Source organism: Magnolia sinica, chromosome 1 (assembly GCF_029962835.1).
Source record: "Magnolia sinica isolate HGM2019 chromosome 1, MsV1, whole genome shotgun sequence".
NCBI classification, from domain to species: Eukaryota; Viridiplantae; Streptophyta; class Magnoliopsida; order Magnoliales; family Magnoliaceae; genus Magnolia; species Magnolia sinica.
This window is the reverse complement of record NC_080573.1, coordinates 114,899,233-114,924,325: the sequence shown is the minus strand read 5'-3', so window position 1 is coordinate 114,924,325 and position 25,093 is coordinate 114,899,233. Positions and strand designations below refer to the sequence as shown.

At 40.4% G+C, this 25,093-nt stretch overlaps 1 protein-coding gene and 1 non-coding gene across 5 annotated transcripts in view; both read right to left on the bottom strand.

The window, feature by feature from the left end:
- Positions 1-993: 993 nt before the first annotated feature.
- LOC131221791 (small nucleolar RNA R71) lies at positions 994-1,100 on the bottom strand. Its single transcript, XR_009159594.1, has one exon. It is a non-coding gene; the product is annotated as a small nucleolar RNA R71 (small nucleolar RNA).
- A 21,098-nt stretch (positions 1,101-22,198) lies between these two features.
- The window catches only part of LOC131254869 (uncharacterized), a 134,945-nt gene continuing 132,050 nt past the window's right edge, over positions 22,199-25,093 (bottom strand). For all 4 annotated transcript variants that reach the window (XM_058255573.1, XM_058255586.1, XM_058255590.1 and 1 more), the window contains 3 exons: positions 24,247-24,314; positions 23,037-23,082; positions 22,199-22,423 (listed from right to left, as the gene is read on the bottom strand). In XM_058255573.1, the coding sequence (XP_058111556.1) occupies positions 22,352-22,423; positions 23,037-23,082; positions 24,247-24,314 (186 nt within the window). In that variant the 3' untranslated portion in view covers positions 22,199-22,351. The remainder of the gene's footprint in view (positions 22,424-23,036; positions 23,083-24,246; positions 24,315-25,093) is intronic.

Here is a 25,093-nt window from a genome sequence, read left to right as displayed (position 1 = left end):
TCTTATTCTAGTATTTTTCTATTTTTAGGAACTAGTTTATTTTTAGAAACTTGCCTCTTTTGTTTCTAGAAACTAGGTTAGTTATTTCCCTCTTTAGAGATTCTTTCTAATTTTAGAAACTAACTCATCTTTCCTTCATTTTTAGAAACTCTCTAATTCTGGTACTTTCCTTTTTAGAAACTAACTTTCTTATTGTGTAGGCTTTTTAAGGTAGAAATTTCTAATTCAGTAAGCTTTCTCTCTGCTTTCTATTTTTCAGTTCTCTTTTAGTAATTTACTTTCTAGTTTAGACTTTTCTTCTTTTAGAAACTGACTAGTTTGTTTTCTTTTACAGGTCTTTAACTTAGGGACTTCAAGTTGGTAATTTCTTTCCAACTCTCTCTCTCTTTCTAGATTTTCTTTCCGTTCGAATTTGATTGAGGGCTGCGAGTGTTTCATGCCCAAGTGGGCCCGTGACAACACTCGACGTCTCTTAACTGAAGGAGGATTGGTTGAGGGGTTGACTATCCATCGCAAGACTAGGCACCACTCGAAATCTCCTGAGTTAATTGAAGTTATGGCTGAAGACCAACCTCCTCTACTTCCACCCAGGGTGGAGGATACCCAAGATGAGAATGAGGTGCATCAGGCACCCCCGCCTCGTACTTTACGAGATTATCTACAACCGGCGGAAGTGAGTACGCCCTTATGCATGATTTTTCCTGAAAACACAGGACAAATGGACATCAAGCCAGGAGTTATCCAACTCCTTCCCAAATTTCATGGACTTGAATCAGAAAGTCCATATTTACATTTGAAAGAGTTCGATGAGATTATAGCTACATTATGTTTTCTTAATGTATTTGAGGATACAATTAGGCTGACACTCTTTCCTTTTTCCTTAAAAGAGAAAGCTAAGACGTGGTTACATTCACTGCGTCCTAGATCCATTGGCACATGGAACGACATGCAGAGGGAATTCATAAAAAATTCTTCCCACATCATAAAACGATTACCCTCAGAAAAGCAATCATGAACTTTGCCCAAAAGGAAGATGAAACATTCTTCCAATGTTGGGAAAGGTTCAAAGATTTGGTCAGTTCATGCCCACAACACGGATTTGAAACGTGGCGCATTACAAATTTTTTCTATGATGGACTGACATCTTCCATGCGCCAAATGGTCGAGACAATGTGTAATGGAGAGTTCATTAATAAAGATGTTGACGAGGTATGGGATTACCTCGATAGTCTTGCTGAAAAAACACAATCATGGGACTATTATCCAAAGTCGAACACCACATCTAGTCCGACTCAATTAAAGGAGAAAGGTGGATTATATCTCTTGAAAGAAGAGGATGATCTCAAGTGTAAAGTGACTACGCTCATAAGGAAAATTGAGGCCATGGAAGGAAAGAAGGATAAGGTTAATGAAATTATTTGCGGCATCTATGATTGCAACATTCATACAACTGAAAATTGTCCTACAATACCTGCCTTTCGAGGAGTGTTGAATGAACAAGCCAATGTCGTAAACAACTATCAAAGACCTTTTACTGGACCTAACTCTAATACGTACAATCCTGGTTGGAAAAATCATCCAAACTTTAGTTTGAGGAATGGACAAACGGCTACTCCTCAAGGTTTCTTCAATCAAAATCCAAATCAAGTGAAACCTCAAGAGGAACCGGTTCAAAATTCCATACAAAAGCTGGCTCAGGCAATGCGGGGAATTACAGATTTTATGCAAAAGATAGATTCTCGTATGATGATTATAGAAAAGGGGATGCTTCCTGCACAACCTCTCCCCAATCCTAAACCGCAGTACGAGATTAATGATCCCAGCTCTTCAAATCAGATGGGGCACGCTAAATCCATCACCACTCTTAGGAGTGGGAAGATCATTGATAAAACTCTTCCAGTTAGACCCGAAAAACCTCAAGAACCAGAAGAGGATAACAATGATGGAGCTAATGATGCCCCACAAAAATTAGAACCGAAATTTTTAGAGAAGCTAGTTGCTCTATTCCCCCAACGGTTGGTTTCACCAAAACCTCTCTCTAACTCTCAGGATATCCTAGAGGTATTGAAACAAGTGAAAGTCAACATTCCTCTACTTGATGTCGTAAAACAGATACCTTCATATGCCAAATTCCTGAAAGACTTATGCACGACCAAACGACGGTAGAGTATTCAAAAGAAGATCTTCTTGACCGAGAAAGTGAGTGTCATCCTAAAGCAAGACGTGCCACAGAAATTCAAGGATTCCGGTAGCCCAACCATATCATGTGTAATCGGGGACCATCGAATTGATTATGCACTTCTTGACTTAGGAGCGAGCGTCAATCTGATTCCCTACGCGGTATACAAACAGTTAGGTTTGGGTGAATTAAAACCCACCCTAACCACACTATAACTTGCTGATCGCTCTGTTCGTGTACCAAGAGGGATAATTGAGGATGTGTTGGTCCAAGTTGATAGATTTTACTACCCTGTGGATTTTATCATCCTGGACACCGAACCCATCAATAACATAAACACTCAGATCCCCGTCATTCTTGGCCGCCCATTCCTTGCCACTTCAAATGCAATTATCAATTGCAGGAATGGTGTCATAACTATGTCTTTTGGGAATATGACATTGGAGTCAAACATCTTTTTCAATAACGGAAGAAACTTAAAGGAGGATGACGATTTTCACGACATTAACATGATTGACTCTTTCGTGGAAGATACGACACCTCTAACCTTATCCTCCAACCATATAGAGACGTGCCTGGCCCACTCCCATGATCTTGATGATGACATGATTAGGGAGACGTGCGCCTTACTTGATACTGCACCGGTACTTGAAGTTAACCGGTGGAGGCCATAATTTGAAGAATTGCCACAAACCGATGTAGTGCCTCTACCGTCTAACCTCAAGCCGCTGAAGCTTGACCTAAAACCTTTGCCCTCTGATTTGAAATATGCCTATTTAGGTCAAGATGAGACATACTCGGTGGTGATCTCTGCCCACCTGGAGAAAGAACAGGAGAGTATGCTCATATCTACTCTCATTGAGCATAAAGGAGCCCTAGGATGAACGATAACGGACCTCAAGGGAATCGATCCCTCGATTTGTACTCACCGCATATATCTTGAGGATAATGTAAAAACCGCTCAGCAACCACAACGTAGATTAAATCCAAACATGAAGGAAGTGGTTAAGGCCGAGGTTCTTAAACTATTGGACGTAGGTATCATATACCCCATATCTGATAGTCAATGGGTGAGTCTAACTCAAGTGGTCCCTAAGAAGTCCGGAATCACCATCGTAGCCAATGCTAATAATGAACTCGTGCTAACTAGAGTCACTACTGGTTGGAGAATGTGCATTGACTACAGGAAGTTGAATACCGTCACAAGGAAAGACCACTTTCCTTTACCATTCATTGATCAGATCCTGGAAAGGTTAGCTGGTCACTCCTATTATAGTTTCCTTGACGGGTATTCGGGCTACAACTAGATAGAAATAGCCCCTGAAGACCAGGAAAAGACCACATTTACATGTCCCTACGACACCTTTGCTTACCGAAGGATGCCATTCGGACTATGTAATGCCCCTGCCATCTTTCAACGATGTATGCTTGGTATCTTTTCTGATATGGTGGGGCAATATCTAGAGGTCTTCATGGATGATTTTTCTGTTTACGGTCCATCTTTCAGCAAGTGCTTGGAAAGTCTTAAATGTGTGCTGAAAAGATGTGAAGAAAAGGACTTGGTACTTAATTGAGAGAAGTGTCATTTCATGGTTCAAAAGGGAATTGTCCTTGGGCATATCATCTCGTCCAAGGGAATCGAGGTAGATAAGGCAAAAATTGATCTTATCTCTAACCTACCTCCACCCAAGAATATCAGAGACGTGTGATCCTTCTTAGGACACACGGGATTTTACAGGCGATTCATAAAGGACCTTAGTCTCCTCTCTCGTCCTTTATGTAATCTTCTTCAAAAGGATGCTCCGTACGAGTGGACTGAGCAATACCAGGAAGCTTTCACCAAGCTTAAGGGCACGTTAACCACTGCACCTATCATGCAGCCACCCCACTGGAGCTTTCCTTTTGAGCTTATGTGCGATGCTTCTGATTATGCTCTTGGGGCGGTCCTAGGCCAGAGAAAAGATAAGAGGCCCTACGTCATTCATTATGCAAGTAGAACTTTAAATTCTGCCCAGGTGAACTACTTGACTACGGAAAAAGAACTCTTAGTTGTAGTGTTCGCCTTGGACAAATTTAGGTCCTACTTGATCGGATCCAAGATTATTATCTACACAGATCATGCGGCACTTAAGTATCTTCTTTCTAAGAATGATTCTAAGCCCCGTTTGATACGATGGATCCTTCTACTCCAAGAATTCGATTTGAAAATTAAAGATAAAAAGGGAGTAGAAAACGTTGTGGCCGATCACCTTTCTCGCCTTAATACCTCTGATTCCCTTGAGACGACCCATATCAACGACATGTTCCCTGATGACCAACTGTTCAGAGTCTCCCATTCACCATGGTTTACTGATATTGCTAATTATCTTGCTATAGGTGTCATACCGACACAGTGGACTGCGCAAGATAAGAATAAATTTTTCACCGAGGTGCGCAACTTTTTCTGGGATGATCCTTATTTATTTAAATATTGCCCAGACCAAATTCTAAGGAGAAGTGTACCAGACGATGAGCATCAGAGCGTCATCTCCTTTTGTCACTCACAGGCCTGTGGTGGTCACTTTTCTGCTAAAAAGACCACGGCCAAGATTCTGCAGTATGACTTTTACTGGCCCACTATGTTTAGGGACACTCATGAGTTTTTTAAAGCTTGTGAGCGTTGTCAGAAATTGGGAGCATTGTCCCGTCGAAATATGATGCCTTTGAATCCCATCCTTATCATTGAAGCATTTGATTGCTGGGGCATCGATTTCATGGGACCATTCCCCCAATCGTTTGGAAATCTGTATATTTTGCTTACCGTAGATTATGTCACTAAATGGGTCGAAGCGATTCCATGTCGAACTAATGATTATCCCACGGTCATTAAATTCTTAAAAGAAAACATCCTTTCTCGATTTGGAACGCCTCGAGCCATCATTAGTGATGGGGGCTCACACTTTTGTAACCATTTGAGAGTTTAATGAAGAAATACGGTATCTTTCACATGGTGAGCACCCCGTACCACCCACAGACAAGTGGGCAAGCTGAGATTTCTAATAGGAAAATTAAACACATTTTGGAGAAAACGGTTAACCCGGATCATAAGGATTGGTCAATCCGATTGACCGATGCCTTATGGGCATACCGTACTGCCTTTAAAACCCCTATTGGAATGTCTCCCTTTAGACTTGTCTATGGGAAAGCTTGTCACTTGCCTATGGAGCTGGAACATAAAGCGTACTGGGCAATCAAAAATCTTAATTTCAATCTGGACAACGCTGGCTCGCTACGCAAACTTCAATTGAATGAACTTGAAGAAATCCGGAATGATGCGTACGATAATTCGAGAATTTACAAGGACAAGATGAAAGCATTTCATGACCAACACATTTTACGAAATTCATTCACGCCTGGTCAGAAGGTCCTTTTGTACAATTCTTGATTACATCTCTTTCCGGGTAAGCTTCGATCTCGTTGGACCGGCCCTTACATTGTTGTTACTGTTTTTCCTCATGGGGCCGTTGAGATAAGAGATCTCGACAATGGCAAGGAGTTTAAAGTCAATGGCCATCGATTGAAACCATTTGTCGAGAAATTTGATTCAGAGGATATGTCCATGCCCCTGACTGCTCCTGTTTACCAGGATTGATCTCCTAGTCTGATGGAGGTATAGGTAGGTTTATCGCTTTTATGGGACTAGGGTAGTTACTTTATTTGTCTGGCTGAAGACGGTAAACTTAGCACTCCTAGGAGGCAACCCAGCTCTTCATTTCATTTCGTTTTTATCATTAGTTAGTTCAATGTTTGTGGGTGACATTACTGCAAACCCTCACGAGACTACAACTCGTCCACTAGGGGCAACCTAGGGGTTTAAAGGCTTGTTGCATACGCTAATGTAATCGAGAGCACCTACGAAAGTAATATAGGTAGGATTTTATTTTTGTTATTTTTGTGTTGCCTTCTCTCTCGTGCTGACCGACGCCCATGCTGCGATCTCTTGGAAAATGTCTCTCGATTCATCATCCAGGTACTATCTTCCCATCACTTCATATTTACTTTTCGTTGTCCCAAGTGCATTGTATGCTCATATCTTTTACATTGAGGACAATGTAGATTTTAGGTTGGGGGTGGGAGATTAGGTGACCTAATCAGCATTTTCTTGGTCTTGAACAAAAATTGTGAAAATTTTTGAATTTTTTAAGAATTTCGTATGAATTCGAAGCGATTTTGACGGCTATCTTGGAGTTAGAATTACAAGATAAGTGATTTTGGAATTTATGACTCTTGGATTCAACTATTTGTTACATTTCACAGTTAAGTTACAACTATTAGTCCATGATTAGAAGTTTTAAACATTGATTGAATCATAATTTTACATGTCACATCTGGCTTACACATTAAGGTTTCATTCGATATTGAAGGATTAATTTGGCGATCACTAAGCTTGAAAGGAACTAACCTGAGAAATTGAAAGGATTGAGGAATGGTCTACACCATAGGTTTGCTCCCTATAGGTATAGATTTAATTCCCTATGAATGATATGAGAAAAAGTTGGGTGTACAGTCTTTACCATAGGTTTGCTCTCTATAGGTGAGGATTCAATTCCCCTTCTTGGCGTTACTTTTAATGAAAAAAAAATCAAATATTAAAAGAATAAAAAGATAATGTGTAAGCCAAGTTGGGTTATCGTGAATTCTCTTATTGCTTACCAATAATATCCTTAAATAGAGAGGTGAATCTCAATGTTGATAAGTCGAGATTAGACTATACATCCATGGAATTCAATGTTTGGAATTGTTCTAATTAAGAGATTAATATTTGAACTTGATTATGAAGTTTACTGTGAGCTTGATTTCAGGAGAAAGTAATGCCAACAATCATGAATCGTAGACTTCTAATTCTGGATTATTTTCAAAAATCACTCGAGTTTATAAAATGTGTTCTGCAATTTCCAACTTATCTTCCGCATACTTTGCTCGGGACTAGCAAAATGCTGGTTGGGGGTTATGTTGAGGGTCAAATATTGCATATTAGACCCCAGTTATTACTTGGATCTACAAGCATAATTCCGTTTAATGGCTGATTTAATCATGTTTGTGATGCAGGGCGTATCTACGAGTCTGGACTGGGAAAGGGTACTAAAAGCATGGATTTAACGCTCTAATGACACCAAAGCAAGGGGACATACTCCGGAGAACCAAGACTGAAGAATTCACATGCCAGGGATCCGCGAAAATCGAGAAACTGAAGCTCAAGCGGCCTGAAAGTCAGCAGAATGCAAGATCACTGGGTTTCCATCATCTGTTTGGCTCAAAACTTTATTCATGGCTCGAGGACCAAAAAATAACCGTACACGTCAAATTTCGGCCATTGGATCCCTCTAGAAGTGGCCCAACGCTCAGATCAGCCCATAAACCATTGATTTTGGGCCCACCTGAGATCTGGATATGCTTAAAATTTGGTCTCAACCCATTATCTGAGGAGACAAGACGGATGAACGGAGCGGATTTCCTTGATCCATCATCATGGACTCCAAACGAGTTGGACGTGCATAGAGTGCACACGCACGTGAGCTACACCGGACCAGCCGGTTTGGTCAACCCAACTCTGACCCGTCTTCTTCTTTCGCAGTAACAGCGGATGGACGCTGTCCGTCCGTTTTTCAATAGTGGGCCCCACTCGCTCTCCAGATGTTAAATTCGGACCGATCATTCACTCCAGAGTATAGGCGTAACCATCGCCTAGGAGGCAGAATTCCAGAAGACAATGGAGAGATGATTTCAGCTGTCCAAACGTAAGATGAACGGTGGAAGAAAAACATCTGTGGACCATGCCAAAACTCGACAAAAACCAGCCCATTCTGACCGAAAAATCGAGAGGAATCTGATGGACGGGGTGGATTTCATCAGAAACATCGCCACGGGTCCCACCAAACATGTCAGCGCGTCCGCGTAAGCCTTATACGCGTCTGAAAAAACCGGAAGTTGCGGGCCACCGTCCGTGAACGGATCAGCGATCCAAACCGTCCATTTGATCATACAAGGGGTGCTTACACTCACTACGCTGGCAGATTTCAAAGGGGGGAAGACTCCTCTCAAACTGAGTCCAAACGCAATCAGCTAAGCGTTTCATGGCGCAGAAGCAGAGTTCCACGAGGAATCTGCCGCGAATGATTTCACAATCCAGCCAAGCCTCTCCTGCATGGCCCCTGGCACCTATAAAGAGAGAGGAGAAAGAGGGAGAGGGGGAGCGATCAACCGGGATCCAAATCTTGGACGAGTGGAGCTGTGAGCAGGGAAGAAAAAGAGAAGATTTTGGCTGCTGGACGTGAGGCTGGAGGAAGTGATATCTGTTCTTCTCTTTCCTTCTTGTTCTTTTCTATTTCTTTTTCTGTTTATTTACTTTGTCTAAAGGGTTCTAGCATGATCATGCTAGGCTAAACCTCTTAGCTAGGGCTAAGAGGTGAAGCTTGTAGTGAGATGGAAGACTCTATTTTTATGCCTTGATTAAACTATTAAATTTATAAATTAAATTTGATTTTAGTTGATTATTGAAGGAATATTTTTTAGACTTTAATGGTCTGTTGTGACTGAAATTACAATGGGTCTGCAATGGCTTTGAATATTTCCTTCCTCCTTTTATATTTATGAAGTCAGGAAGCCCTGTTGTTCATCATTGTTCCATAGGCATGGTCGGATGACAGTACCCTTCCTGATCTTCATACATTATTGGTTGGTTGGTAATTAGTTTAATTATGTTGTTTACTTTGTCTCCTGGGCATGGTTTGGTGATGGAATCCATTCTAATTCATATACCTTTCATCTCTTGAAAACTATATCAAAGGAAGTCTAGTTGATTTCCATGATTTTTGAAGCACGCATAATATCTCCCTGATCTCTACAAGTGGATCCTCTGAATCCCTAGTTTCCTTCCTTTGAATTCCTTAAGTTATTAGATAATTATTCCCTAAATTCTATTTGGTTTAGATCATATCTTAGTCTAGTTCTAGTTCTACTTGGGTTCAGATAACGTACAGGTATCAGTCCCTTGGGATTCGACCTCGGTCTTACCGAGTTTATTACTACATCACAACCCTATACTTGGGGAGTGAACATATAATTTCTTATAAAAACAAACAAACATACAAAACAGTCACAATCTACACTGTATCTTATTTAAATGCATGGATGCATGCACATGTTCTTTGTTATAAGGATACACATCTAGCCGGACAAAAAAATGGACCTTTCAGACAGTTAATCCATTCAATGAAAGAGAATGGATCCATTCAATTAAAAAAAACAAAAACAAACATACAAAACAGTCACAATCTACACTGTATCTTATTTAAATGCATGGATGCACGCACATGTTCTTTGTTATAGGGATACACATCTAGCCGAACAAAAAATGGACCTTTCAGGCAGTTAATCCATTCAATGAAAGAGAATGGATCTTTCAAATAGTTGATTCATTCACATAATTTAAGAGACCGGGTCTTTCAAATAATTGACCCAGCTTAAAGGGTCGTTTGAACATTACACAAATCTTTCAAATAGTCAAATAAATACCTAATAATGCTGGCGTGCAATGGATGCATGATTAATTCAACCTTTATTAATCCGATCTACAAACAACTCATTTAACAAACCCTCTCAAGTAGTGGTCAATCTTAGTACAACAAGTAGACCTTACCATCCTGGATATGAATCTAATAACGGGTTCCTCCCAAGAAAAACCAACTAGGCAAGCCAACAAGGTACTAATGGGATTCCCCACAAACAAAGCCAACAAGGCATAATGATACACCAAGATAATAAGTCCCCAACTAAATTCCATTTAATACAAACACGGTATGGCCGATAGTTCAAAGTATAACCTTATATATATGTGACAATTATATGATTCACAAATGGGGTGGTCCAGGCACTGGAATCAATGCATAATTGCCCATAATCTCCATGGATATCACAAGTGAGCTCCGGTTGGCGAGATTTATGATTCCAAACATCTTAGCATGCAATAGGGGGATTACATGCATACCATAATTACATGTCCATGCAAACCCTACGGGGCAGGTGATAGGATTCAAAACAGATTTGAGCATATTAGGGAGTGCGCACGTGTGACCCAACCTAAGCATCAAGTAAAACATATTATGTGATCATATACAGGGTTCTAAACATGTTACAAATTCTAACAGGGAGCTAAGTATGTCATAGATCATAACAATTCATCCTAGATTTAATGTACATAAGATAGATTACAGGGGTTATGGCATGATTATCAAATGTTGAAACTATTACAAGCTTAAAAATCTCGCCAAAAAATTCGAAGGATAAATCTTACTCTGGAATTAAAGATTCTCAGCTCCAACACACTGTCATCATAGGAATTTTTGGAAAAAACACTCCAAACCCTATTTCATTAGTAATTCATCATTAACAACTTGGATTCCAACCTAATTAAACTTTCAACGAGGGTTAAAGGGTTTTACCTAACTTGATTTGTCGAGCAAGGCCTGAGATCGGTGCACAATCAAACCTCACGTGAAGTCGAGCTCGATCACAACTCATAGACAAAACGGGTTGCCATAGATTGCTTATGGGTATCATCAATCTAAGCATGAACAAACCCTAACATCAAAAACCCTAAAATCGAATGGAAATGAAGGGTTTGCCAACCCTAATCGCTACGACGTTGGTAAAAATAGAGGAAAGACGCACATGCGCCATGACAAGACTCCTTACATTGTTAATTGATGGATTTATAGCTGGGAAAGACGTAAAATGACATGCATAGCCCAGAATCAATGAAGAATGACCTGATACAACAATCCACACCAGAACCCAAGCTCTCACACAAACTCCCTCACTCCATCTCATTCTCTCTATCCATTTTTCTCCCTCTCCTAAATCTCCATTCCCCAAGCCTAAGGAATGAAAGAAAGGGGCAAAAGCGTTATTTATAGCCCCACGTGGAAATTTCAGCAATTGCAAGTGTTTTGAAATTTGAGGGTTATTGGTCAAGCCAACTGCAATTTCAGTCAGACCAAAGAGAACGACGATTGGTTGGTCGGGCTGACATATGCCAAATCTATCTTACTTTTATGCTACTCAAGCTAGTTGATCCAACAGGGGTCAAATATAGCCCCGAATGGGCTTGGTTCACTATTCTCAAAGTCCTAAGGGCTTTCCTTGGGTTCCATGTTGACCATTCACTCATATCGAGTAACTTTTTCATTGTAATGAGGTGATGACTCATGTTGTAAGATCCATAACCTGGTATTCAGTTCTGCAAATTAAAGAACAATCGTCTAATCGACTACTCGCCACTAAAGGAATATATAGAGAGGGTTTTGAAGGGGGATCTAGGATTTAAAATCTCTAAGTTGTTACATGTAATGTCCTGAAATCTGACACCCAAGTACGAATGGCTCGGATCCCAAATCCTAGGGGGTTAACACTAAAACTGTTGAGTGAATTGGCATTGACATTGGCAACGCCCTGGTTTGCGATGTTTGAGTGCAGTCTTTTAACTGTGCCAACCCGAGTGTTGACCAGGAATGCTGCACATGTAGGAAAATCTCCCCACATACTCAATTAGATTAACATTCATTCCCACAATTAACAATCAGAGTAGCTTTCAATTAAACCATGGATGTCAAAGATAAGCTAAGGTAACCATGTAAGGGAAATATCGGGATAATTACAACAACGAATAATCCAAGATGGTTTCCTTATTGATGGGGACTATATAAACCACAAACAAATAAATGCACGTAAATCTAACTTACAAATATAAGGAACTAGAAGCCTACTACCTGAGCCTATAAGCCTAGCCATGCTAGCTAAAGGCTCCACAGCTACAACTCATTGCTACTAACTATCTGGAACGTCTTGAATAAGATCGTTGCCCCCTCCTACACCTATTTTAACTGTATGGTTGGAATATTGAAGCATGCGAGGCCAACTTAGTGAGAAATCTCACAAGATTTACACATATGGCATCTCAGTTAAGTATAGTTTCAAGGCGGGCATACAAACAATCCTACTGTAATTTATTTTATTTAAATGAATGAATGCATGCATATGTTCTTCGCTTTGGGAATATACATCTACCCATACCAAGAATGGACCTTTCAAACAATTAGCTCATTCAATGCAAAGGGAATTGGTCTTTAAAACAATTCACTCATTCCCATAAAAAGAGACATGGTATTTCAAATAGTTGACCCGCCTTACAAGGGTCATTCGAACAATACACTGGCCTTTCAAATAGTTAGCCAGACACTTGATAACACCTGCATGCAATGGATGCATGATTAGTCCCACATTTATCAGTACGATTTGCAAACAGTAAATTTATACCAAGCCTTAACAACTAATGGCCAACCTTGATTCAACACATAGATCTTACCATCCCAACATATAAATCCCATAAACAAGTTCCTCCCAATAAAAGCGAGCAAGGTGAGCCAACAAGACAATCAAGTCCATTAAATGACACAACAACATGATTCCACTTAAAAAGGCCAAAAAGACATAATGTGTCACGTCCCAAACTCGGTGAACAGGCTCACAAAATTCCCGAGCTCATAATTCGGCGGTGACAGCCTCCGTAGTACCCCATTCTTGGCTCCTATCTCCCATGCGCTAGGTTCTGATCATGGGATCCCACAAGGAGGATTTTTAGCATGATTTTTTTAAAAAGGAGCATAACCACAAGCATACCCAAGTTACAAAACATCGTTACCACATATCCACTAATATAATCTCTGAGTACAGTGTTGAAAGGAAAATACATAATATAACAAAACTTCAAAAGATCATGTACATGCTCATGCCTCAATGCTATTGCGGTTTAGCATAACCTGCATGTAAACAACATGCATAAGCTTACTATGAAGCTTAAAGAGTGCGTGCATGTGTGTGCAATACATGAGCAAGCATATAAATATCAAAGTATGAGGAAATGATGGAGGGCTAAACTGGTAAGTCCATAAATGTTATTAGCCATACCCAGGCCATGCGATGTGAAGCCTTACATGGCCAAATGTCATATGCTAAAGATGCAATGCAACGTGCCAATGCTCCACTAGTCCATATGTCAGAATAGTTTACAATTGGATCATTATTGAGCTTTAGTACACTTCCGACAATGGTTGCTGCCTATCACGCACAAGACCAAATGAGTGTAAAAGACTTCGCTATCTGCCTCATTAGTGGTACACAAGAACCACCCAGTCCATTGATAGCGAACTCATTTCACGAGCTGGTCAAACTCAACCTAGCATATAACTCTATGCACCCGGTCAGGTAAGGTCAAACTCCCTTCTAACCAACCCTGACACAGTGAGAGACGCAACTTAACAGTATCCAACCATCGTGCGCTCATGAATCCACTCGGTCTAGATGTTGGAGCATCCTACTGATATCACAGGGTTTAGGGACTTTCACCCAAGGATGCCTGTGACGCCTCGTAACCTCAATAGTTTCCGATGTCCATCATCCGCCAACCACAACAAGGCTAAGGGACCACCTCCCTAGTGTCGCTAGAGAGTAAATGTATATGTCATATATAGTGCACAATGCATGAATTACACTATCTAAGGCATGCATCAAAGCCGCGCGTAGCGCGTGAGTCATACAGGGCAACCTTGTCTCATATAGAGTCCCCTAAGTATCTCAAGCCAATAGGCATATGCTATGAACAATCGTCATCCACAACAGACATACAAATGATGCATATGGATAATTGGGCATAATATCCATTGCACTAAGCATGTTATCGGTGTGTCCCACCAGGTTAAATAACGAACATTATATCAGACATATTAAGAGATAATCGGCCTTAATTGGCACATCATATGCAAAGAGTAGGAACTGAACAACATGCCCCACTAGAAATGTAAAGGCCTGTGGCATGGTCTACTTGAGACTAGAATCGGCCCCATACTTGGGCCTGCACACATAAAGGAGGTAGCAAAACCGATGTACACTTTGGATAAATCATATATATCAAGGTGGAACCATGGCAGGCCCCTTAGTAAGTTGGATAATAATTAAATATCACAATGAGCCTAGGAAGATTTCCAATGGCATACACTCAGCCACTTTGTTTTCATGATGTGGCCCACTCAAATCCAAGCCCCACACCCCTAACAATATGGATGGTAGGGAAGACAACACATCCTCCCAGGTGGGACCCTAAAATGGGCTCCACAACCCCCGGTGGGCTGGGAAATAAACAACAAAGACGCCTATGGAAACTTTCAACAATAGACATCATTGCCCTCATTGTTTCCTACGGCACGGCCCACCTGAGGTCTGGATCGGCCCGATTTTTTTTGGGCTCCTATCGTAAAATGATTTGCCAAAATAGTGGGCAGCATGGATGAAATACATGCACTATGGTGGGTCCCACTAGTGGGCCCCCACTCCACATCCAGGTGGGTGTCCGCCCACCCTCTGGACGCTGGCAACAACGATAGTGTTTGGCTTTTATTATTTTTTATACATGTATTTTTGAATTCCACCATCCAGATGTGCCCCATTTGGACGATCCGATCCGTCCACCGGATGGGCCAGCTCCAGAGTAGTCCAATAGGCTCTGATTGGTATTGGTTTGGGCGAATAGGGAGCCCATAATGGCCCTTGGAAGGTTTCAATAGATATACATTGTTTCCCTCCATGGGGTCCGCTTGAGATTAAGATCGGCCTGATATTTTGGCCCACGGCCTAAAATGATCTAGCAAGACGGATTAACAGGGTGGATAAATCACATACATCGTGGGAGTCCTGCGAGTGGGCCCCAATCCACACCCCTAATGGGCACCCGCCACCCTCTCGCAACAATTAGTATTATTATATAGTTAGTTTTTAATATATAAATGCATTTTTGTTTGGACACAACATCAAGGTGGGCCCCAAGTGGATAATCTAACCCATCCACCACGTAGGCCAGATGGATTAGAGGCCAATGGCCTTGATTTGGGCTCGTTTAGACGAACAGGGACCCCACGGAGCATTGGAAAGTTTCACATACAGGAATTGTTCCCCTTCGTGCAGTCCACTTGAGACTCTGATAAGGCTTATTTTTCGGTCCAATGGTCTAAAATCAATCATCTGCAGAAGATGGTGGATGGTGCGGAATATATATATATATATATATATATATATATATATAAAAGGTGGTGTCCATGGCTGGAACTCTCCCACCCGCGTCGCCTCCGGTGTGGTCCACCTGATGGTTGGATCGTCCTGATTTTTAGGCTCCACGACTAACATGAGCCAGAAGACATATGGATGGTGTGGATCTAAGAAATAAATCATAGTGCGTCCTATGAGTGGAAACCCACCCTCCTAGCTCATACAGAGGGCGTCAATGACGCCGGACTTGTCATCCCGTTGGTTTGCTACGGTGTAGACCACCTGAGATATGGATCAGCTTAAGCTTTGGGTTCAATGGTTAAAATGGGATGGAGAATCTGATGGACGGAGTGGATGAAACATATGCATCATGGTGGGGCGCATGAGTGGAGGCCCATTCTTCCTTTATGTAGTGGTGGCGTCTGGACGCTGGTCTGTACTTCTTTTTGTGTATTTATTTATATTTTAAATGGACATGTGGGTGGGGTCCACATGAGAAATCTGAACCGTCCAGCAAGTCTACCAATTCAAGGCTAGCCCAAGTAGCTTTGGATCAAACTGTTTTTTTTTTTTTTTGTGTGTTTTCCACCGTACAATTCTTTATTAACTAATTAACATATTAAAATGAAAGTAAGCATCATGGTGGGCCACACAAGGTGGTCCACACTGTGATAGCATGAGGCATGCCCTCCAATAGTGCGGCCCACCTTGTGGGCCCCACGACATCATCAAAATAAGGAAAGAAAAGGAAGAAATGAAAGGAAAAGGCAACGGAAGGATCCGGCCATCGGGGTGGGCCCCTGCCACTATGGGGTCCACCATACAATATAGAGATGATCAAGGTGGGTCCCACCCTTGTGAAAATCCCATGCACTCACAACAATGAATGAATGATTGGATCGACTCGGGTCGGTGATCGGACGGTCCACCAAGCTCCTCTCCATCCCTAATCTCCTCTAATCTCGTTTTCCTCTTCTCTCTTTCTCTTAATCTCTCAATCTCTCCTAATTCTCTCTCAAGCTCTCACTTTTCTCTTAATCTCTCACTAATCTTTATTTATTTTCTCTTTTTCTCTCTTAATCTCTCCCTAATTCTCTCTAATCTTTTTTTTTTTCTTTTAATATCTTTCTACTCTCTTGCTAACAAATGGTAGAAATGAGAGAGAGTTATAGAATTTTGTGGTAGAACTTTCAGGATAGGGAGGGAATAAGAAGAAGATGGAGGGGTAAAATGAGGAGAAAAGGAAGGAAAGAATGATGTCTAAGCATGGTTGAAGGCATCAGTTGCATGAGCAAGGCATGAGTTTGTTTGACTAGTGGGGAGAGAGAGACACGAGTGATGGACGACTTGATTAATGGATTGATAGATTGATTGATTTGACAACATTGAGATTTGTGCAAGTGGAGTCCACGTATTGGATTGTTCCGAAACTACAACTTCTGATCTATGGATATAGATGGAGCATGCCACGCGGCGTTGGAATTGTAGCGTCCACACGGTCATTAGGGTATAAGTCTCGGGGTACTTCGGTACTAAAATAGGGTCACGAACAAAACTCGTTGATCTGGTTCGCCGAGAACATGCCGTTGCCGAAGGAGAAACATACGTAAGGTCTCACGAGGTTACGGGTCTTACATAATGATACACCAAGATGGTACGTCTCCAACCAAAATCCATTTAATTTCGAAACTGCAAAGTGGCCAATAGTTTGAGGCACAATCCCGTATGTGTGGTCTCAAATGATATAAATCACCATTCCAATGCTATCTTCCCAGGGATGGCATCATAAATGGGGTAGTCCGAATCAAACGAGCCTATCCATAATCGCCCATAATCCTTGTGGATCTCACAAGTGGATTCCGATTGCTGCGTCTCACTAATCTAAACATTTAACTCGCAACACATGCAATTCACTCTACAACATGTTAGAGAGTGAATGTGTATGATTTAACCTATAAAGGACACTAAATATGTTATGTGTTTGCATACAAGATTATAAAAATGTAAGAATTCTAGTAATTTATCTTAAATCAACACATATAGCATAATTACATGAGATATTGCATGATTCATAGGCTAATTAACATGATTATCCAAGTATTGAGACTATTTCAATACTAAAAATGTTGAGGAAAAGCTTGAAGGGTAGATCTTCACCTTGGAGTTGAAAGCCCTGGACTTGGATGCGGACCTAGCGTTAGAAATTTGGGGAAAATGCTTTAAACCTAAATTAAAGCACAACATACAGTTAATGACTTTGTATTAGGCCATAATTAGACATAAATCAAGGGATTATGGCTTACCTACCTTGGATAGATTGATTTCCAACTCGATTCGGTGGACAGGGGCCTGGAAATGGTGCACAACCAAAACCCAAGTGAAGTCGCACCCAAATACGGTTCATAGAGGAGGGACCGCCACGAATCACCTATCAAGGCCCCAAACCCTAACATGAGTAAACCTTAATGTTAAGGTTTTGAGAATCGAAGGAATATATAGTGTTTTCTAACCTTAACGGCTTCCAGGCACAAGGAAATTGAGAAAAATCTTCCAAACAAGGTTAGAGACCTTTTACCTAGCCAAGGGAGCTGAAATCTAGCTTCTATTAAAGGTTCTTCAGCCGGGAAGGGTTCCACGAAGCTCCCATGGTCCACGTGCGGGAGATCTCTTCTCCCCATCTCGTCTCCCTTCATGATCACCCATCTTTTTGTCTCTTTCTTCTCATTTCCTTTTTGCCTAAAAAACCCTAAAATTTTGAGTAGGGTTGCTCGAATGAGAGAAAAAGGGAAGGAATGGGTATTTATACCCTTTAAAAATTTCTCCCAAATTGGTCACTTACGTAGTCCGTTGGTCAGACCGACGGTACTTTCGATCGAACCAACGATGCTTTCGGTTGAATTGACAGGGACCGACGGTTTGGTCAGTTAGACCAACAAAATGCCAACTTTTCGTTGAACACATTGTCGGTCTAACTGACAACGCATTGGCTTCTTGTTTTTGGGCTGCTTAAGAGTGAACCATAAATCAACCATAACTTTTGATCTGGGATGAGTTACGGGATGCATGACCTATGAATTTTGACTGGAACAGGTCATTTGGGGACAACCAACCCCATAAGTGAGTTGTGTTGCTCCGTTTCGTGAGAAAATGACACCTTGACCTTTAAAATTATAGTTTTACAACAACATACTATTTTTTAGTAAGCTTAGGTTGAAAGTACCTCTTTTTATCTTAGAATTATATTATGTGATGTCTTCTTAGGATTTGCTTCTTATCATGACAAGAACCATTTGAAAAAGTCAGAATAGGATATACTATTTTTAGTAAAATTTAATATTTTAGGCAAGATTTTGGCTTGGTCAAGATAAGGCTCTTAATTGGAGTTTCTAGAATTAAGGTTTCGCTTACAATCTCTAAGCTCTTTGAGCTTAAACATGTGTATGCACATGCGGATGCAGGATCATTTGAAGAACCTCCTTGGGTAACACTCGAGGACATTTGATACCTGAGTATCGGAGGGCCGGGGTATTACATTCCATCTCTTATAACTTTTTGATTATAGTGGATCGTTTGTCGTTTTGTGCCATGGTTTTTTCCTGCAAGAGTTTTTCCACGTAAAATTTGTGCATTCTTTGTGCTCGCTTGATTTTTCTTTCCTTATTGCGTTGTTTGATTTTGTTTGAGGTTGCTTCCACGCTCAAGAAGTCGTGTTAGGACTTGTTGCATTTCAGAGCGAACGTTGGGTTTTCAGATTGAATCTTAGATATGTTATCGAGGGGATTGAATGTAAAGTTCGAGATAAAGAAGTTCATGAGTAAAAATAATTTTGAATTATAGAAGTTGAAGATGAAAGCCATCCTAATTTAACAAGGGTTGTGGCACACACTCCTTAGAAAAGTGAAGCAGCTTAAATCGATGAAAATCGTAGAAAAGCGGAGTAGCCTAGATATTTAATGCCAAAATTTTGCTGAATCCCCTTAAAAATCATAGTATTCTGTAGAGTAGAGAATACACATTGTGTGGAGAGAAGAGAGTGCCTTACCTCTTTTTTTTTTTTTTTTGATCACCGAGACCCTTACTTAAAATCAACGGTTGCAAATCAATCGCAAGAGTCACTTGGTTCAGGGAATTTTGCAATTCCCCAACCCCCGAGTGATACTACAATTTCTAACCGACTGTAGATTATAAGTTTCGTTTGGCTAGTGGTGATTCCAAAAATAAAAATAAAAAAATCCTACCCCGTTTGTGCAAATTGAAAGTAAAAGTGAAAGTGATTGTGGCTATGCGGGCAACATTCATATATAATTCATGGTATTTGATTTAATCATGAATTTCATGATATTTGGTGCACCAAACATGTCCTTATCTAAATAATTCTCTATTTTCTCTATGCTTTCAAGAAGCTATTATTCACAAATTCCCATTTAACCGCCTAGTAAGGGAAAAGGACCAAAAAGCCCCAAAACGACTAGGGATGGTGGTGATGTTTGGAAAAGTGACATTTACTGCAATGAATTCTAACAGTTACAGTGTGTTTATGCATTGCCAGCTGAACATTCTTCTAACACGGAGTCGCTTGGATGCCCGTAAAATCTTACTTTTATGTAAACCGTTGTTTCATTCTGTCATGTTTGGCTAACTGGTAAAGTTCTTACCAGGTAAACGGTTTTCCATATTTGGGTAGTGGTAAAAAAGAATGCTATTATGAATTAGAAAGAACTGTTATAAGTTAGCAAAAAAAAAAAAAAGAAAAAAAAAAAAGAAAAGAAGAAGAAGAAGATGAAAAAAAAAGCAGAAACCGTTTTAATGTAAAGAGTTTACATGCAAACTGAAATGCAACTTTTTGGATACAAGCATTTGAAGGGATTTTGGTGATACCATTTACACATTGTAAACACTTTATGCTATTTTTCTCCCATGCAAACGCATGGTGAGTAAGAATTTACAACTCGGGAATTTTACAAGCATCCAAACGAAAACAATGAGTTTCTTTTCATTAGATGGCTCAGATGTGTTTTCCACCTTCGCCCAAAAAAGTAGATAATAAAATGAGCAACAAATCATACTCGGGCCAAAATTCTAGTCTCAAGGCACTCGCAGTTCACATGCGGCACACAGCAATCATCACATGGGCCCCATTGTGTAGTAGCCCTGGCCTAAAAGCCAGGCGGGTCAACTTATCTGGTGGGTCACACATGCATGTTGAATGTGGACCAGTCTTTTTTTCTTACCCATCCATTTCTTTCACAGACTGGTTGAACTTTTGGACGAGCATTGACGCAATGTGTCCGGCAGGAATTGCAGCTGGGGTCTCACATACATGCTGTATGAGCAACAAGCTGCTTGAGATGGGGTTCACATGAGTCCACTTAGCAGTATGGTTTGAGACCTGGGTCTAATCGGGCAAGTCGGGCAAATACACCCCACAACTTGGGAGAGTCGCAACTCGACTCAAGATGAAACGACTGACTAAAAACCATGCTTAAAGGGCTCTAACAAAAAACCTGCGAGTTTTTGTTTACCACCTTCTCATGTTCCCAACTATGAACTAATTCTCTAATCTGGATCCCTAACTCATGGCTCAGTGGTAGACTCGGTGAGTTTCAACACTGAGATCATGGGTTCAAGTACCCATGTGGGGTGTGTGAAAAAAAACAAACTAATTCTCTAATCTCTATCTTACAGTGGCAAAATAGCAATTCTGGAAGGTGGGGCCCTATCAAAGCTCTCCAATCTTTACCCCCATCAGACCTCAAATAGTTTATAGAAGCCAATGAACTCATTGCACTTCTACTAATTAAAACTCTCAACACTAGATCTCAACAAACCAATCATTGCTTCTTCTCCTGCTCTACGAATCCTAGTTTCCATGCTCAGCAATTCAAAGACAACCTCCATTTCAGCCCTCAATCTATCAACCTGTCTTGAAAATCTCAATCTCGTGATTAGGCTCTCAACAGTGCAATCAGCGTTCAATATGGTCCAGGAGAGTGAGAAGGCGGCGAGATTCAAATGTCTTTGTATCTTGAGTGCCTGCCTTCTCATAGAGAAGGGAGGGAAGGTCTTGGAGGCGTGTGGAGTCGAGGCCAGAGATTTTAGTGGGAGTTTTATTGAAAGAAGTAGAACCCAAGTGCCAGGAGAGAGCTGGTCTTATAACCATGGTCTTGGTCCATTATAGTATGAAAGTAAGGTGGGTTTTTAGGACCTTGGATGGTTTCATGCAGGTTGTGGTCGAAATGAGTTTTGTTGGGAAGAGCAGCATCTTAAGAAACAGGTGCTTGATGATTATAAAGAAATTTGAAGGACAATGCAAAAGGATGTTGTAGAAAGGGTGGTTTCATATATTGATTTTCTCTATTTTGGTGAAATGGTGTAAATGTCAGAATTGGGTACTTCTGTTTAACCCAAAAAACAAGAAGTACTTCTGTTTAACCCAAAAAACAAGAAAGTCATAGAAGCATTAGCTGCTCACTTACGTAACTTCAGTGAAAATGCAACTGGCCTGGAGAAACAACAGGATCTGGAGTATCGGTAAAAAAACAGTTTGCACAGGCACAGGAATTTGCACATGTAGGGACAATGATTCAGTGATCCAAGTCAAAGATTTGGTGGGCCCCACTGTGGATGGGACATGCTCCTATAATCTCCAAGGTTGGAAGATCCCAATCTTAAGACTTTTGAGACATCCCTCATCCACAGCCCAGCTTGTCAGATCAATGGTTTGGAGCATCACAGCATGGCCTCCATAAGCATGGAATCCACACTAGATTCTCCAATGACAATAGAACTTAACCGATGGAGGCTTGCAGACAGTCTTTCCAGATTCATAGATGACAATGATCCTTCCCGTTTGTTATGACATAACCAAAAGATAAAAAAGGGAGATTAAGGTATTCTTAAGAAAGTAGAAAAGCTTCTTAAATTAGGGAAAATCAATCATGTTCACAAGATAAACCTGCCAAAGAAGGCAATTATTTTATAGTACATGTTTATAATGAAGCCAATCGAAGGCAAATAACACAAGGTTTCTCAATGTAATCAGCCGTAATATTTGCTTAGGAGAATCTCAGAGTATTCCCCAAAGGTAAGAGTTCCGTTCGGTGGGATTAACTGAAAACACAAGAAACATTTTTAGAGAAAAGCTATAATTTCTATAAAAGGAATGCAAGTGGACATGAAAACTGGTTTGCTAACCAGCTCTATAGTTTTATACCAATTTGTCATTTCCTACTTTGTAATAAGTAGGAATTCAGGTATACTCAAAATCAAATGTTATAGTATTTTAGAGAGTTATAGTTGCAGCCTGTCAGAAAATGCCATTATGGTGTAGGGGTGCAACTCGGGCCAGTTGCGTCGGGTTGAGTGCCAATCCGAGTCCAACCGGACCTCAAGAGGACCCAGCCCACAACCTGACCAAACCCGAACCCAACCTGAATTCCTCTATACCCGACCCAAATACATGTGATGATTCCCAACCCAACCTGAATTTGCTCAACCCAAACCCAACCCGATTTCAAGTCAGGTTGGCATTTTCAAACCAGAACCGAACCCAGAGGCCTTAACCCAGCCCAAACCGACCCAAACTCGGGTTGGGTCAATCATGTTCGGGTTGAGCTGAACCAAAGTTGCAGCCCTAATGCCCTATTGTGGTGAAGTCGTTGCACGTGCATATGCACCAGAGTGGTAAAAGATTAGTCCCAATAAACAATGTAAGGAAACATACCTCCTGATGACGATGTACCTCTGTAGGAAAATGAAGATTCTCATCCCTAAGAAACAAGTATTGTTAGTTACTAGTATTTCAATAGAATCCTGTGCTAAAATGCTAACATCTTAGTTACCAAACACCAATCTCTGTGCATGGTGCACATATTTGAGATTCAGGCTGTTCATTTGCTGAGCCATACCGTCAATGTGGTCATGCCAAAAATCACACTCTACAGAGATTGGTGCTTGCTATCAAATTTGCCATTTATAGATAATTTTTCCTTAATTTATAATGTTAGAAGAAAGGTTGAACAAAATGATAGTTTACATAGCTAAAAGCTCAAAATCTTCTACAGATGATGATAATAATAATAATAAAAATAAAATAAAATTTAAATTAAAAATAAAAAAGTGAGTCACTAATACTACATCACTTATATTGAAGGAACAGATTTAACTTGATGTCAAACAGATGAAATGCTGTCCAATTATTTGAAAAAAAAAGGACACTGCAAAAGCATCTATCATGTTACCAAGATCCCATGATTAGGATTGAAAAGTCGGACACAACTTGTAACTGAAATTCAGCAAGCAGTATCAATAAAGGAGTGCAGCAAAGAATATTAGAAAGAATAAAGAATATTCTTACCTTTAAGGCAAACAAAGGAAACATGATAAAACTAAATGTTACCAAATCGGCTCTAATTAACTACTTTACCTTTAAACTTGTAATAAGACTAACTGTTTCTAGGTACTCGGCAATGGCAACTGAAACAACTGGAATAACAGCCTCTGTATGACCATCAAGATATGGGCCGTAATGCATGTTATGTCCCTATAGCGGTTAAAAAAAAATTTTGCATGAAAAAATGTATCAGCCATCATAGCCCTGTATTGTGCAATGGGTCCCGCCATTACATAACTGTTACTGTTAACCATTATGTAACTTTCTTAAAAAAATATTTTGCTCAACTACCAATTACAAAAGTAGGATTTAAAAGGCATCATGTATTTCATTGAGCAGTTGCTGATTTTCATTTCCCCACTGTATTCGTTTTTCTGTTTTCATGATAATGTATTGGTTGATGGATCATTTTTTTTAGCTGTTCAACTGAACACAAGCATAAAGAACTGTGACTAGGGCTACAATAATAATCTATCCTAGAAAAGAAAATAATTCTACATCAAGAATTGTTTCAATCAGTAAACACCTATACTGGACTTACCAGTCAGGTTGCATGAAAAGAGCGAAAGTTGAACGTTCCACACCTAAAGCCTTTTCTCCTTTAGGTGCCTACCAAGAAACCAAGAAAATGTCAAGTAGATTCTTGTATAATATGCCAAAAGATGAGATAAAAATAAGAGAAAGGTAAGAAGTAGGAAGCATAGCCATTCATTTTGCAGCCATTTAGGTTCTTGTTACAGGATAAATGAATAGAAAATAGTAACCTAGGAGACATACCCCGTAACCATTGTCCCAATACTGGAGAGTGGTCACTACTATTGGTACATTTTGGGACATAATTGAAATACATTTCAGTTAGGGTCACATTAAATATAAATGCACTTGAGAGAGAGAGAGAGAGAGAGAGAGAGAGAGAGAGAGAGAGAGAGAGAGAGAGATCTACAAGTCCATATCCATCGTTAAAACAAATCAGCCATATCCACTCATCCAATGGACAGCACTTGTACAAGTCCATATCCATCGTTTAAAAAAATCAACCATATCCACTCATCCAATGGACCGCACTTGTATTTTTCTATTTTTTAGTGGCCAAAAGATGTTTTCTATGGTGTGGCCCACCTAGTTAGTAAATGATCCTCATGGTGGGGCCAACCTATTGGGAGACCTAGATGTTACATGCAATTGATAGGTTGGAAGTTATCTGCTAGGTGGACCATACCTTTTGGTTCAACCAACTGGACCTGAGACCTCCAAGTAATACACACATTTGTGTGTGTGTGTGAAATACAAATTATTAGAAAATCCTTATCTTTTCAGTTAAGCAAAATATTCATCAAATAAACAAAATATTATTAGCTATTTATAGTGCAAAACTGTTAGTGTTGTTT